Source organism: Motacilla alba, chromosome 1A, assembly GCF_015832195.1.
Source record: "Motacilla alba alba isolate MOTALB_02 chromosome 1A, Motacilla_alba_V1.0_pri, whole genome shotgun sequence".
Taxonomy (NCBI): domain Eukaryota; kingdom Metazoa; phylum Chordata; class Aves; order Passeriformes; family Motacillidae; genus Motacilla; species Motacilla alba.
In genome coordinates, this window is record NC_052031.1 from 61,269,802 (window position 1) to 61,285,697 (window position 15,896).

Here is a 15,896-nt window from a genome sequence, read left to right on the forward strand (position 1 = left end):
GCTTTTTCCCTCGGGAGGATGGCAATTTAGTTAGGACGGCTAAGGAAGTGCTTGTGTTCTTTATTTAGAACAGCCTGTAGCAGTTTTCTCAAGTTACATCTTGAAAAGGGGTTTTCCTATCCCTTGCCCTTCAGTCTCTAAAACTCAGCAAGTCAGAGGTTACCATGCAGTTTTATTTAGATAAAAGCCCTCAAAGAGATTCAGAGGATTTGGTGATCTATGTTTTTGGGCTTATGCTGCAAGGCACTTTGCTCTCTCTGTTTCAAGCAATAGCCTATTATTGATATTTATGAATGTGGCGTTTGCATTTTTACGGATGGGACAGTGGAGTATGTGTGTCACAGCCTGAAGTCCTAATTCAGTGCTGCTCAGTAGGTACCTGGGGAAAATGTCAAGCATTTTCTTTTCAATAAAAGTTAAGTAAGGACCCAAGGATTTATGTAAAAGATATTTTAAAGAGAAAGAAGAAAGAAATAAGCCTTTTGCTCAGTGTCTAATTATATGGCTGGGCCTTGCCTTCTGGGGATTGATGGGTATTTGGAACAGTTCCTCTTCTGTCTGCAGCTCTGCCTCTGGGGAGAAGCATACAAACTATGTCAAAATGGTTGAATGTTTTCTTTAATTGTGTTCAGCTAAACAGAAATATATGGAGAAAATTTTCCTTGTATTTATTTTTCATTTGAAGGTTACAAGCAATTGTTACAAAAAAAAAAAGGTTACAATTAGGAATTTTTAATAATAGTATTACTTTAGCTTGAAAAACTTAATTGGAAAACAATTTATTGTCTTTTATATTTTAATTTTGTTTGTTTGTTTGTTTTTTCTTGTGTGTAAGATGGGACAACTTGTTTTCAGGAGGGCAAAGAGTGTGAAATACCTATGGAGTGATGAACAGGATGCAACTCTCTAGGCCAGTTTTCCAAAGTGGCATCACTTAAAAAGCTGAGTCAGTAAAAGACTTAAATTACAGTTTTTTCCCCTCTTCAGAATGTCGATGCAGATGCTGCTCAGAAGCCCACAGACAGTACAATTGTTTGGAGCTGCAGAATGACTGAGGGCAGGCAGTTGTTCTGAGTCCTGAGCAATTTGTCGTCAGGCAGGAGCAACAGCTCTTCCTCTGTGTAGCCCTTTAGTGTGCCGAAACAGGAGCAGCAATGAAAACTCTTAGGCTATCCAGGAGCTGCCTGTTCTTCTGACATTCCCACAGAGCTGAGCTTGCCCTCACCTCATGGGATCAGACCTCTCCTACCAGAGCAATTTCTGTGTTTGCCTCATCTTTCACGACTACCCTGATAGCTGTGGCTCCTGGCTGAGCTGTTGTGTCATAGCTGGACAACTTCAGCTGTTTTCACAGCCTCATCTGAGCCAACAAATCAACCAAAACATCGCTCTGTGGGTCATTTCCAATTTGCTGAAGGCAATAGGCAATCCAGTGGTACCTGCCCCAATTTTATGGCCACTCGTTCATGGTGGATATTGCAGTGAGTGGGTTGCAGGGTGCACAGTTACTCTTTCCCGGCACAGGCAATTACAGGTTGCTGTCGGGTTTTTTTTGCCAGCTCCTCACTAAATCAAGAGTTGATGTTGCAACCCTAATTGACAATACTGGGAGATGAGATCACTGCTGTATACAGGATGGCATTTGCTTCACCATCTATCTTAAAATCTGCAAGAAAGCCATCATCCAGGAAATGGCACACTTGTATTTTTCAAGAAATTAACACATCATAGTAAAGTTTTCCTCACGCCGTAGCAAGGCAGAGACCATATGAATTTTTGCCTGTGCATAGAGCATCTTTTAATCCTTTGTGCTAATGCATTTTTTCCTGCTGGTAAACATTAGTAACTCATGTAATTGGAGGGGAGAAAAAAAGGAACCTGGTACGTGGTGGAATCAATCTGTAACTTTTATGAATCTGATAATTTCTGAGCAGAAGTGCCCAGTGCTTACAAGGCGGCCACTTGGGGATGGGACTCGCTGGGGCCTCTCTCCTGGGAGCATGCCATGTACTCCACATTATCTTCATTTTCCTAAAGACCGGTTGTGCAATAGGGTTTCAGTTTCCTGTGCCACTCCTTTCTTTATTGTCATTTGAAGCTACAAGTTCACCAGGAGCTGAATTTCTGTTTGCATTTCCAAATTCTTCCAGTATTAGATCAGATCCTGTAAAGGATCATCTGATTTACAGAAGAAGCTTCTCTTTTTATTTAGAATCAAACACTGACCCAGCAAGTCAGCAGTGAAAGTCTCATTGGCTCTGTGGAGCCAGTTTATCTTCTCCCTGATCTCAATTCAATGACACAATTAAGCATTTTGCCAGTTTTCATGTTAAGTCCACAAGTCATTTGGGATTTGTATGTGGAATCCAAATTACACCAGTTCCATTTACTTGAAACAGCCATGATTTCACTGCCTGCTCTGTTGGGGGGCCACAGGGCAGCCAAAAGTTTGAAAGAAGTGAACTGGATTATATTCCCTGTAATTCAGGTGCAGACCTGAGGGCACTGGCAGTGAAATGGGAGACCATTATGTGATGCAATCGGCCAGAGTGCAGCCCCAGCTGAGTCCCTCTTTCCTGTGAGGGATGCCTCTGTCCCCGCTGCAGGGTGTCAGTTTGAGCAGCGCTCTGCAGAAATGGCTCGTGGCTGGAGGCGAGGTGGCTGGGACTTCAGCTGAGGCGAGTGACCCCAATGCTGCTCCCCATCTGTGAAACAGGGATAATAACTCCACTCTGCCCTTCAAAAAGGGGGCAGAGAGAGTTCTCATTAATAAATGAGAAATAACTCCTTGGAGGAAGGCTAAATGCTGTGAGATGCATGATGCATGCAGAGATGCATGTCTGAACTTCAGCTCCTGCCTTTGGAGGCTTGCCCCGTCCCTATTAAACATTTCAAGGAGAAATCGAAGCAGCCAACCTCTGTTATTGCAGGCAAGAAATGCTGAGATGCCAGTGCCATATATTTAGGCAAAAGGCAGCAAAGATGTAAGAATAAAAACTGAAATGATTCCACAAAGCTGAAAAAGATGAGCTCATGGCATGTTTGGTCTAGGCTGCTGTATTGCATTATTTGACAAAATTTAAAACATGCTTTTGAGAAATGTGTTGTACTTTGGGCATGTACAGGAAAAAACTATATTTTTTGTGGAGTTATGGGCACTAATGGCTGTAGTGGAAAGATTTCTGGTTTTGTTGTGATAGATTCATCTAAAGGAAAACCTTTAAATGCATTTATTCTGCTCTTGAAAATAATAGAGATAGGTAAAGATATTTCAAAAATAATAAGTTAGTTACTTCTTGTGGAAGTAATCTACTTGGCCATGTTGATTAAAAGTGGAATTCTTATTTACAAGGTAATACATTGGCATTAAGATGATGCCTTGTGAAATTTAATAGGTAATTTTCTTACTTTTGTTGAGTTTTTGGAGACTTGTGATGGAACTATATGGGAAATTATTTCCTGTTATGGAATTCCAGAAATTATGACAGTATTTAAATTAAAACTGTAGCATACAGACCCATCTGCACTGAAGTATATAAGATGTAGGGAAATTTCTGTGGAATACTCATGGAATTTATTGGATTTTTTCATTTACAAAACATTTTCTTTCCGTAATTCATATAGTAGTTAGAAACCTGGAAGGTTTCTGTATTACCTGTAAATATTTCAGGTAGAAATCTCTTGGATGTGAAATCTTGGACTCAAATGCTCTAATGAAGGGGGTTTGTTTATCATGTGACTTTTTGGAAGGAAGGGGAAATGCATCCAAATATTGAATAGCTATTCAAGGGTTAGTGAAATCATTAAGTTCCAGTCCATACTTTCTCTCTAATAAGGAAAAGTTCCTGCATTTTCTCTAATTACATCACGTTCTGCCTAGAGGATCACATTGCTAGTATAGGTAAAGGGTTTTGATTACTTAGCTGATCATGTCTAAGTACCTTTAATACAAGCCTACATAGCTTTTAATTTAGAGCCAGTGACAAAGTCTTAGCACTAACTCATGAGGTACCTTTCCAAGTAAGATCTATTCTTCCAGTGTTTATAGTTTGCTATGTCTTTATATCATGACCTGCAGACTTTATTCCAGGAAAAGCCTGCTTAATTCCAGTGAAAATTTGATATTTTATTCAGCAGTCTCAGTATTAGTTAAGTATGTTCCTGGTTCTTGGTTGTCACACTGATACTTTGAGCTGTAGAGATTTTTTTTTTCAGTGGGATTTTTTTTGTATGTTAACTGTTATATCGTGATGGTCGTCCTGAAGTCTTTCAAAACCTCCAGTGACCAAGAAAATGTATATGAATTGTATGTCAACCTTACTGAGAGAGAGGCAGTTTGAACAATGCTTCTCCCATTGTTCCCAAAACTCAGTACCAGTGAATGCTGCTGGCTTACTCTGTGGCACAGAGATACACCCCACATCCTCCTTGTCTTTGGACATTTAGTCCAAAACATGGCTGTTAAACAGATTCTTCCCTTCTAGCACCATCTGGTTGAGCAAGTTTTGTACCAACTCACATCATCCTGTGAAAATTACCTTGTTGTAGTTAACCCAAAACTTTTTGCCAAGGTGTGCTGACTGTAGTGAAAGTTTAGACAAAAATATTAGAAACAAAAGACTTCTCCAACCCAAGATGAAGTTTACAGTCAAAAGGAGATGGACAACAAAAAGAATGGTTGGGGAGAGCCGCCCAGAGCTTCCCCTCTGGAAGGGGACACCCATCTGAGAGTTGGGACATCAAGGTTTATCTGCCACATCCCCCAGCATCTTTTTGGGATAAATAGTGCTGAGCTAAACCCTGCTGGAGCACTCGGTGGTGGCAGTTTGATCTAGACCTGATCTAGACCATGCTTGCACTTTTTTGTTCCATTATCTAGCCTGTAACTTGCTGGGTTTAGGCTATCCTTGTACCAGCTGTGAGGCAAAGTCTCAATCCAGCAGCAAACTTGGCAGTGCAAGGTAAACTTCTCTGAGTTTCTGGAAAAACCTGGGCCAGTGCAGTGTGGTTATTCCAGATCAGCACATGGGCTCTCATGGCTGGGGAATTTTGAGGACTCAAAACCCTACATGTGCACCCACCTGCACCCCCAGGTCTGAGACTGACCCGGCACAGTGCTTTGAATCCAGGTGATCCAGTCTGCAGGAAGTGCCACAGCTTTTGAGTTTCTGGATCTTTTGGGTGATCCAGAAATTTAAAAAAAAAAATTTTTTTTTTTGTGTCTAATGTTGGGCTTGAGGATCTTGAAGGTCTTTTCCAACCTTAATGTTTCTATGATTTTATGACCCAAGTGCGACCTAGCATGCACAAGTACAAGTACATCCAAGTACACTATTTCCAAATGGAAACATTCTTTTTCAAAGGCCAGAATTCATTCTGGCCCCAACAGCTCCAACCTTGAAAAAATTGACATTTTTTGTAAAGCAGCATCTTTGCTACTCTGCCAGCACAGCTCATCACTGGAGCTGTGTGCCTGAGAGTGCTTTTTGGGGCAGAAAGAACCACCGTGGCTCTGCTTATTTGTGCCAGCACTCCTTTCCACATGTGACTGCTGTAGTGAGGCAGGAGCAGCCCCCAGGGCATGCCAAGCGTGCTTTTTGCAATCAATTACTCTCCATTAGAGAAGTGTGAGCAGAGCCGATGAGTTTTGCAGGGATGAACTGTCTTTTCCCCTGCAGCAACAGCCCTGCCTGCAAGCTGCATTTCAGCTGGCTTTGCCTTTTCCTCTCAGTGCCTTTCCCCTGCTCAGGCTGCAGAGCTGGAGTAGCTAGGACTAGGAGCATGTAAAGTGTGTTGTGCCAGGTAATATATGTGTGGTACTGAGGCTTGGAAACTTGTGGGGAGCTATGAAAATTAGAGAATCTGAATGTTTGCGTTCAGCATTTGGAGCTGGCAGCAGACACAGTGTTTCTGGAGGGCTGTGCTCGCTGCTCTCTGAAGGGCAGCAGCAGAGCAGCGTGGATTTAGTCAAGAGCACAAGGGTTAAACTTGCCTCAGAGCAGCTTGGAAGCGAGGGTTGATTTTTATGGAGGGTAAGGGAGTCATCTTAAATAAGTGCTGGAAATCAAGAAGGAGTTTTGCAGCCCAGAAAGAGCCTCCTGGGTGAAATGTTGAAGCCAAGTGCATTTTCTGGTCTCAGTATACTTTTGATATAATCCCTTTTGTTGCATTAGCAGCCCCTGAATACGGCAGTGTTTGTTCCATGCTTCCATGGGCTGCTTATAGGCAACTCTTTCCCAAACTGATATGTATGCATGGATGCATCTGGATTCTTATCTAGGCTGAGCTATGAAATCTGGAGTAACTGCTTTGATGAAATCAGTGGATTTACTCCAAGTTTACATTTGTGTAGTTGAGATTAAATCAGTTTTTAAAAAAACCCAAGCAGCTAGTTCACAAGATTTGACATCCACAAAATTAACATTAAAAAGTGTGAGGAAAGCATCTTTTCTGCATAGTTTCTCCCACCCTTTGTTAAACACCTTTTTACAGCCCTACCTGGGTGAGTTAGAAGAGGCTGGAACTGCAGCTGCTGATGTCCAGGCTGGTTCCCTCAGAACTTCAGTTCTCAGCCTGCTCTGATAGTGCACTGTGCAAAGCCACCACTTGGAAAATGCAGCAGAAATCATGACTAGAACGTGCCTTGCTCTTCAGGAGTTCTCCACAGCAGCAGGTCTCCAAGCAATTTCTGAAAGAGGTAAAATGGTTTCTGCTGCAGGCAGATTGCCATAGCAGAGCATCCTGATAATCCAGGGCTGTGGCACATGTGGCTTTGATGAAATGCCATCACACAAGAGCCAAATGCAGTGAAACCGTTCCTGACTTTTACTAAAAAGGGAGAAACCTGATCCACAGAGAGCAGAGCTGTGTGCAAGCATCCTCAGGAACAGCCTTGCCTTGGGAAAGGAGCCATAACGGCCAAAGGAAAGGTTGAATTTGCAATCTAATTACCCAAGATGTGTTTGCAGATATTAAGTATATGCTGTTTTGGCTCTAGCTTTTATAGGGCAATACATATAGAGCACCATGAGAAATAAGGTCTATATGCCACTGAATTCCCATCTGCTTGTGCCTCCTATCACTTTGCTTCCTCACAGGTGGAACAATATTAACAAACCACAGAAATTATAGACAAAAATGTGTCATTACCCAGCTCCCTGTGTGCAGTCTGCCAGAATGGCATGGCAGTAGCACAGAGGGATTCCCTGCTGGGCTGCCTGACCCTTGCTGTGATTTAGGGCATGCCTAAAGTGCCATTTTAATACTGAGGGAGTCTGAAACTGTGAGGAATCACGAAACCATTACCTTCTTGTTTGTCCATTTGCCCAGCTTTTCTGCTGCATCATGGAATTCCTGAAGTTACAGGTTCTCCTGTAATGCGTGCTCACTGTGAACCCACATGAACTCTACTACCATGTGAACTTGAACTTGGTGGACTGTTTCTCAGGACCCCAGGGACCAAGGTGGCATGGACTTCTTACTGCTGTAGCAGGCTGTTGCTTATCCTACAAAAGCAGAAAAAAAAAAGAAAGAAATAAAGCCTAGCAGTTTTACAATAATCCAGTGGAAAATGGATTTAGGAAAGTGGTTTGGGGATTTTGCTTGTTTCCTATTGTTTTGGTTTTGCTACAAAGTATTTCAGAAAAGTGCTTGTGTGGCAATGCTGAGAGAAAAGTTCTTCAGGAGAAATGGTTCCATCCCTAGGAAATGCTAGAGTTAACTAAGAAACCAAACAACCCCCGAACCCACAGCCCTGCAGCCTCAATACATGTACAGTTAGCTACAGAGACGTCTGGAATGTAATACTTAAGGGTAAGTTTTTCAAGCAGCAAACAAGTCTTTGATGAAAGGTCCTTTTGAGATGTTTTTCTTTTTTTTTTTTTTTCCGTGTGTGTGTGAGTAAAACCTGATTTCCTGGTGGGCCAGTGGTAAGATTTGATATGGAGTCTAGTCCCCCATCACTCTGAGAAGAAAAGCAAATCTGTTTGAAATGTTCTCTGTGTTTGTAGGCAGTGGCAGGGTCACAGCAGAATTACCCACACAGGAGGCATTACCTGTCAAGTTACCTTCATCATTTGAGTGCAGCCTCACCTGCAGAGGCTCTTTCCACCAGGGTACAACTGCTTGGGTTGCTGCTGGCTTGATAAAAGTCAGAGCAGCTTCAAAGGGCTCCTCTGAATCCTGGTGAGATGGGGATCAAGGGAAGAGGGATGAACTTGCATCTGGGGATGAGCCTGTGGTGGGGTGGGGAGGCTCTCCTGGTCCAGTGACCATCAGGGCAGGTTGCTGCTACAGCAGCTCCATTTTTGTGAGTTTGGTGCTTCACTGGTTCAAAATGTCGTGGTCGCTGTGATAAAGTTAATTTCTGTACTGGGACTGTTGGGTCTAGTGTGAAACAAGTGAAGTAAGGTGTGACAGATTATGTGGTTTTGGAACCAGGAAACAATGGTAATGTAATTATGTTTTTTGGACAGATGCTTTAATGCATTGATGCGGACACTCTGTTTTGTTTAGAGCAGATCGTGGGATCTGGAGGAGGTGTAATGTGATGCTGACTGTGCCTCAGACTGAGTACTGCTGCTAAGGCAGAAATTCCCAAGAGCTGGGACAGGATTTGACATAAATACCAAGACATTGACTTTTGCATTTTTGTTTCTGTAGGAAGGGTCTGTTCTTGAATATGTGACGGTATAGGGAAATTACTTTGAAAATGGCCTTGTGCTAAAGCAATTAAATAATATTTATTTCAGATAATTAATTCCAAGGGAAGGATAAAATTGAGGAAAGCCAAAATAACAGAGGGAAAACCATCTGCAGACTTTTGAGGCATTTCTTGTTGGAAAGGGAGGGATTATTACTGAGATTAGCTTTTCAGAGGTTTTAAAGTAGGGTTCAATGACTGTAAAGGCTGGATTGTTTGGCATCAACATCTCTATAGTTCTGAATGTTGGTTGCAGTTAATGTAGGTGCAATAAATATGTGCAAAAGAGTTAATGAAAAAACAGCACAAGTACAACAAGAAATGTGTTACAGCAAAGTGCAAGCATAATTGACATAAATATATAGGTAACCACTTCTGAAGAATGGGAGAACTCAAAAACAGCAGTGAAGGAGTTCTGAATGATCAGCAGATCTGGTGTTGTCTCTGGATTTGCCCCATATGTGTATAGTTGTCTCAGTGTTCTGTAAGGCACCTGTACTGTGCCAGAGACAATGCAGTGGTGCTAATCAGTACATGCAACAAAGGCAGATTTTTTCCTCAGTGACAGGAAGAATTCTTGTCCTTCTCCATCCTTGGGAAGCTTAAGCAATAGCAATGTTTCCAGCTCTCCAGGAGGGCAGAGAAACCATGCCAAGAAGCACACACAGAGCTCCTCAAATATGGAACATTTTCCTTTTTCTGATTTCCACATTGACTTTCACCATATTGCATGCTTGCCTGCAAGGTCACCTCTTGGGAATTTTGTTCCTGGTTTTCCTTGCCTCATAGCATTCTCACTGGGAAGTTGCTCGGACATCTCTGTACAGACCAGGAAAGCCTGTAAAGGTCTGGCCAGAGTGTGAGCAGGTGCAATGATCTCTCTACCTCCAGCCTGCCTGCTTTTAAAGGTGGATTCAGCTGGGGTTCAAGGTGTGCCACTGTTTGGGAAGGGCTGTGCTTCTGTCCCTGTTTATTGATGGTCCGCAAGTGTTATTCGAGAGCCTTCTGCTCGCTTATTTCATCAGGGAGAGCTGCCTGGACTAAGATAGGCTTTAAGTCTAACACTAAATCAAGTGCTAAGTAACCTGAAGTGTTCTAGATAAGCTAATAAAATTTGTTGGGCAATAGAAATTTAAATTCCTTGTAAAAAATTACAAGTAGAATTGGCGATTACGAAGTACAGCAACCAAAAGCATTGAATTTTCAACTCAGAGAGACGTCACTGGAGGAATTAACATAACCCTTGAATTAAAGTTGATAATTACTGAATTGATGTAAATTTATTCAGGAGTAAGACTTCAGTCCAAATTTGGCTTGTGAAAATGCCACAGTAGTTACTCATGGGGAGCCATGGAAGTGCTGAGGGCTGGAGATGACTGTGTCAGTTCATGGGAGGCCAGCAAGGAAGATCTGCCAGCACATCTTAGCTCTTCTGGGCTGGGCACTAGAAGGGACAGGTTGGCCTTGATGTAAAAGTGCAAGACCCAGACAGGCATTTCTGCCTTTTGGTGGTCTCTGTCACCTGCTCCTGCGGCAGCATTGACTACAGCACTCGCTCTCCTGCCTCAGCTTCACAATTTGTAAGCTGGAATTAATAGCAGCCACCACTGGGATTGTTTGCAGACTTCCCCCTGTTAAAATGTCTGTCATTTCCACACTGCTCTAGTAGTGTTCAGTATTACTGTTATTACATGGTGCTTTCCTAGCTTGCTGTTCAGAAAAGCAGCTGCCTTCTGTGGCTGGTGTAAGCTACCATTATGCTGGGTTATATTATGTATGTGACTGTACTTTTGGCATCCGGGTCTATCATTTAGATTAATTTGGAAATTGTGTAGTGACTTGAGGAAAACTGCTGTTGAATTGAAGTTTGTTAGCCCAGAAAATATCATGAGTCCAAAAATCCCCTGTAATTGTATAATAAATGCAATAGTGGATGGTCTTGCATATAAACCAGACACTTGAAATATAATTTTAGGTACATTTTGCCTTTCCTTTTTTTTTTTTCCCCACAGTATGGGGTACTGCATCCTTTTTGTCCACGGTCTAAAAAAGCTGTCTACGTGGCTAAATAAATGGAGAATTACTGTTCCGACCCTCTTTGCTTTGCTGCTGCTGCTCTTCTCTTGGAAGACCGTGAAACAGAATGAAATCTGGCTGTCACGAGAATCCCTTTTCAGGTAGGAGTGACCACAGGAGAATACTTGCATTTTGATATTGTTTAAAGCAGGTTTGTTACATGGAATAGTTTTCTTTAGAAAAAGTTGGGCTATTGATGCGTTGATCTAATTAACATTTTTATTATTGTAAAATAGCACTTTCTGTTGTGTGAAAACTGCAAAAACTGGTGTCAGCAGTTTACATGCTGATGGACAAACTTGGTTCTGACAATCACATTTTTAAGACATGCTGGTTTTAAATAACTGATTCTGTAGATTTAATGATAGTGTTATGCTTTCGTTTCTAAAGACATAGCAAAGTTTTTTGCAGCACTCCAAAATGCCATAGTAACGCTACTGAATATATTGAAATTTCTTTAGCAATGTTCTAATGACAAAAATAAAATGCCACAAAGTGCCAAACTTAATGTACCATATTTCATTTTATTTGATTACTCTTTGCCAAACAGCTCTGTTAACAACCTCATTTATGTATTTTCTTGCATTGAAACAGACTGTTTCATTTTGTGTTTTGCTAGAAAATGTATTGCATTTGCCTCCAGCTGCTTTCAGCAGTTGTCTAATTGTGAAGTAATTGCAGAAACGCAGGTGATCTGCACACAGGTTGAGCTTTATTTCCTAACTTATTGGCCAGAGCAAAGTTTAATTTGTGCAGCACTAAAAGTATGATACTGTTTTTTATGCGTACCCTTTGGTCTTCAGCAAACACTTCTGAAGGGGTTGGAGCTCTCCTAGTGGGGCTGTTTTTTAAAAAATCTGGAACTGGGGTTTCTCTGTGTGATTCACGGAGTATTCTGAGTTGGAAGGGACCCACAAGGACCATTGAGTGCAGCTCTTAAGTGAATGGCCCATAGAAGGATGGGACCAAACCCTCAACCTCGGCACTGTTAACAGCACGCTCTGACCCACGGAGCCAATCTCTGTTCCCTGCTGGCTCCCTCAAACACTGTTTGCTATTCAGGCAATGGTGACTGGCCTGGACTCACACAGCAATCCCCGTGGGACACACCTCCAGTCCAAACCTGGCCACTTGGAGGAAAGTAGGAGGGTTTCCGAGTTGGACCACTCTTACTGAAGGGGAGGTGGGAATATGACAATTCCATTTGCAGACTTGCAGGCATCATATGGTGTTGTGTTGTGCACAGCTGTGGTCACCCAGGCTTAAGAATGATGACATTAAACTGTAGCAGGTGACAGGAGGACATTTCCTTCTACTAAGGAGCATTCTAGGGACAATATGGAGTGCTATGGCGTCTGTAGCAGAAGAGAGGGATAAGGCTATGTCTGCTTAATTGGATACAAATGGAATTTTGCCCTTCCAGCCTCCATTCAAAGCAGGGTGACTATTTACTGCCAGTTCCAGTTCCGCGGTCGTGCCACTGCTGCAGTGCAGCTCTGGGCTGGAGCTAACACACCTTTACCTCCAGGGAGGGACTTGGGGTTGGCCCAGAGCAGTACTCAGGGCTCAGTGCCTTGAGCTGTTTCCCTCTTCAGCTCAGGACTTTTGGGGACAATACCAGGAGAGAGGTCTGCCCCAGGCTTTTGAGGGGGTGGCAGAACTCTTAAATTCCTGCTGGGTCACCTCATATTGTGGCCTGCCCCTGAGAGCAATCAGCAGCAGCTGCTGAAAAAAAGCTCTGTAAGAACAGGGCCAGCAACAATAATGCTTCACTCCAGTTCTTTCCCAGCTTGCAGTAATCTGCAGTTTAAAGACTTCCTGAGTCAGGAGTTACTTGCTATTTTTGCTTTTAACAGCCACTGATGGACTTTTCTTCCATAATGTCTCTGACTGCTTTTTCAAATCTATTTATAGTTTTGGCTTCTACAGCATCCTGTGTGCTGGGCTCTGTCATTAAATTACAGTGTGTGCACACTAAGATTTCCCTCTCTGTGCTCTGAGCCTTCTGCCTGATTATCTGGTTTGGTGTCCCCTAGTTCTGGTGTGCTGAATGAGTTGTGAGTAGCCATCAGCTTGTCCCTTAGATAAAGGCACTTTCATGCCTTGAAGCCCCATGCCCTCACCTCCTTTTCACACTGAAGTCAGCTGGTCTTGTACTCCCCTCACATGGAAGCTGTGCTGCATTTCTGATTCCCCTTGTCAGTCTTCTCTGGATACTTTCGTTCTCTAATCCATCCTTTTGAGAAAGGGGCCAGAACCACCTTTGCAGCACAATAACATAGGACTGCTTTCTGGTTTTTGTTCTCTTCTTCTACTAGTTCATAATTTTCTGCTTCCCTTTTATGACCTCTCCTAAGCAATGATTGATAATTTCACAGCACTCTCAATGCAAATTCCATGACACCTGCTGTGACTGGAAACACCAGGTTTTTAGACATCAATCTGTGTGCAGATTTAGAGAGTGTGTGTTCACACTCTCTGATGCTTGTGTCTGTACCAACGCTGTGTTTCTTGTGCCATCTTTTCCCCCAGCATTGAAATACTGTGAGTTCCTTCTGCAACAAGGTGTAGTTAATTCTTGCAGTGTGATTCACATTGGTGTCATCAGCAAACATGTCCCCTCCTGTTTGCTCCCCTTTCAAGAACCTTTGTGAACACCTGAAGTAGCTCGGGTGCCATTGCATGTCTCTGGGAACCCTGCTTGTACTCTCCTCTAGCTGTAAAAACTGTTCACATAGTAATCCCATAGTCATGCTCTTTGCTTGCTGTCATTCAGCTAAGTATTGATTCATGAGGGGATCTTCCCCTCTTACTCCATGATGCATTGAAGAAATTGGAAGTCTTTAGTGAGGGATTTTGTATAAAAGAAAAGCCTTTTGGGCATTTAGGTGCTCAACATTGGTGTATGTGATTTTGATTGATATTTGGATATTTATAAAGGCTTTCCATAGTTTCAATAACATGTACGTACCTGTTGAGTCTATAAAACACCAATAGAGCTTCCCAAATAACTGCTTTCTGCAGTATGCAAGGCTAATTATTTGTTGGACTGTAGTTATCCAGAAATGTGCTAGAATTACAATTTATTATGATTTTCCCCAAATTACCTGAAGTGAAAGTCACACTTTCTGGTCTGTTTCCCCCTCAAGATCCTTTCCCTGGAGCCAAATGAAGTCATGTTCATCAACTTCCATTCCCCTAGTGCCAGTCTCATTTAAATTATAGGCTACCTACCGCAGCTAATAGCTGCCTGTTTGATTTCCTTTGGATGCATTCTACCAGGCCCAACGGATTCATAACTGTTCTGGGTGTTGATTTGTTTTAAAGCCTCTTTTACTGCCACTTTAGTCAGAGACAGTGCTTGGGTCTTGCCCTGTGAGGAAAGGCTCCTGTGTGGCAGCTCCTTCAGTTTCCCTGTAGCAGCACTGCTGCAGAGAATCCATTTAGCTTTTCTGCTGTGGTCTTTTTCTTTAAGCACTACTTTCAGACCTCCATCATCTACTTGCCTTAGGGGATCTTTGGCAGGTTTCCTCTATCTGATGTATTCCATTATTAGCTTTGATAGCTTTAGCAAGTTTTTCTTTGAATCTCTTTTGGTCTGCCTAATTATGGTTTATGTTTAACTGGCTGATGTTTATGCTCTTTTCCTTTTTCCTTCTGTAGCTGTTCCTTTTTAAAGAATGGTTTTCATTTCTCATAGCTGTCTTCACTGTGCTGTTTACCCTTATTGGCCTTTTAGTTGTCCTTTTAAGATCTTCTTTGATAGGTGTTCCACATCTCTCACAAGTCTGTAGTGTGGTAGGACCCTCCTTGTTGATGAGAAGGAAATGCAAAAGAAGAATAGTATAGCAAGAACATAATGTCATTCCAGGAGTGAGAGATACCCCTGTGGGGAAGAAGGAGGAGGCTGATGAGGAGAGGAGGGAGAAGTGGATGGAGGTATGTGAAACAACAATAAATTTTAATGGACAGAACAGGAGGAGGATACAGAGCAAATCTATCGATGTGGGAAAGGAGACATAATCAACCTACTTGGTATTCTCTGTGTGTGTTGAATTTTTTTAAAGAAGTGTGTGCTGGGAGAATCTTTACTTACAATCCTAGTTCCTCATTCTTCTTTCTCCAGTTGCTGCTTTAATTAATTACTACTTCTTCCCTTCTCTCAGGTTTTTTTTTTTTTTTCTTTCACCTCTACTTTTTGTGCCTCTGTTTGCTTGTTTCTGCGGGATTGATCTGTTTTGATTCCCTTGGCTTTAATAGGCCTGTTCTGTTGAATACGCTTTTTCTATGCTGGTCCAGAGATGTTTGTATACTCAGTGTGCTCCTAGCTTTGTGCTTGTACCCCATTCTGTCCCTTTCTTAAAACTTACACCATTTTGGCATTGTGTGACACTGTGGCCACTCAGTCTTCAGCCCAGGGACCAAATTTTCTGGGTGCAGAAATCTTGCTGGGTGCTGGCTGAAAGCAGCAGTGTGGGGGAGGATGCTGCTGTCTGAGGAAATGATGCATCTCCACATATATGCACAAGCATGTGTGCAAGGACTAAATGAGAAGCAAATAAACCACAAGTATCAGAAGTGGCCAAATATATAGAGAGATATTTGAGGCATATTATTCCAAGACATCTCTAGAAGCCCCAGGCAGTTTGTCTTACTGTGTTGGCAGGTGATCAGGGAGGACTCACTTGTTAATTATTTAAGGAACTGCCCTCTAGAGTGAATGCACTGGCCAGAAGGTCAGACCCAAACTGTGGTCAGCGTTAATGTCCAAAGCCAGGGAGAGGGAGGCGAGAGCTGTGGGCTGATCTCTGCATCCTCTGTACTGACCTTTCCAGGCTTGTCAAGCTGCCATGTTTCCTGTTGCTCCTGGAAAGCGTCCGCAGGCGCTGCCCATGTTTGTGACGGTGCCTGGAAACCCAGTTGTAACCAGCAAAGGAACTGTACAAAAATGATGCTTTCCTAGTCAGCAGCTCTCCTTCCCAAGCCAGGTCTGCTGACTTCAGGAATTTGCAAAAACTGCTCCAGCCCCAAAGTGGCATTTACTGCTGTATTATTTTTTTAATTCTGAAAGCTGGCTGAGCTGAAAAGAGCAAGTCCCATTGCATTTTGGGCATCTTCT

At 42.6% G+C, this 15,896-nt stretch overlaps 1 protein-coding gene across 2 annotated transcripts in view; it reads left to right on the forward strand.

Moving 5' to 3' along the window:
- TMTC1 (transmembrane O-mannosyltransferase targeting cadherins 1) overlaps positions 1-15,896 on the forward strand; it is a 134,353-nt gene that overhangs the window by 79,179 nt on the left and 39,278 nt on the right. The window contains exon 10 of one of the 2 annotated variants that reach the window (XM_038154204.1): positions 10,714-10,878. The exons of the other annotated variant lie outside the window; for it this stretch is intronic. Coding sequence (XP_038010132.1) covers positions 10,714-10,878 — 165 coding nt within the window. The remainder of the gene's footprint in view (positions 1-10,713; positions 10,879-15,896) is intronic. 2 annotated transcript variants of the gene reach the window in all.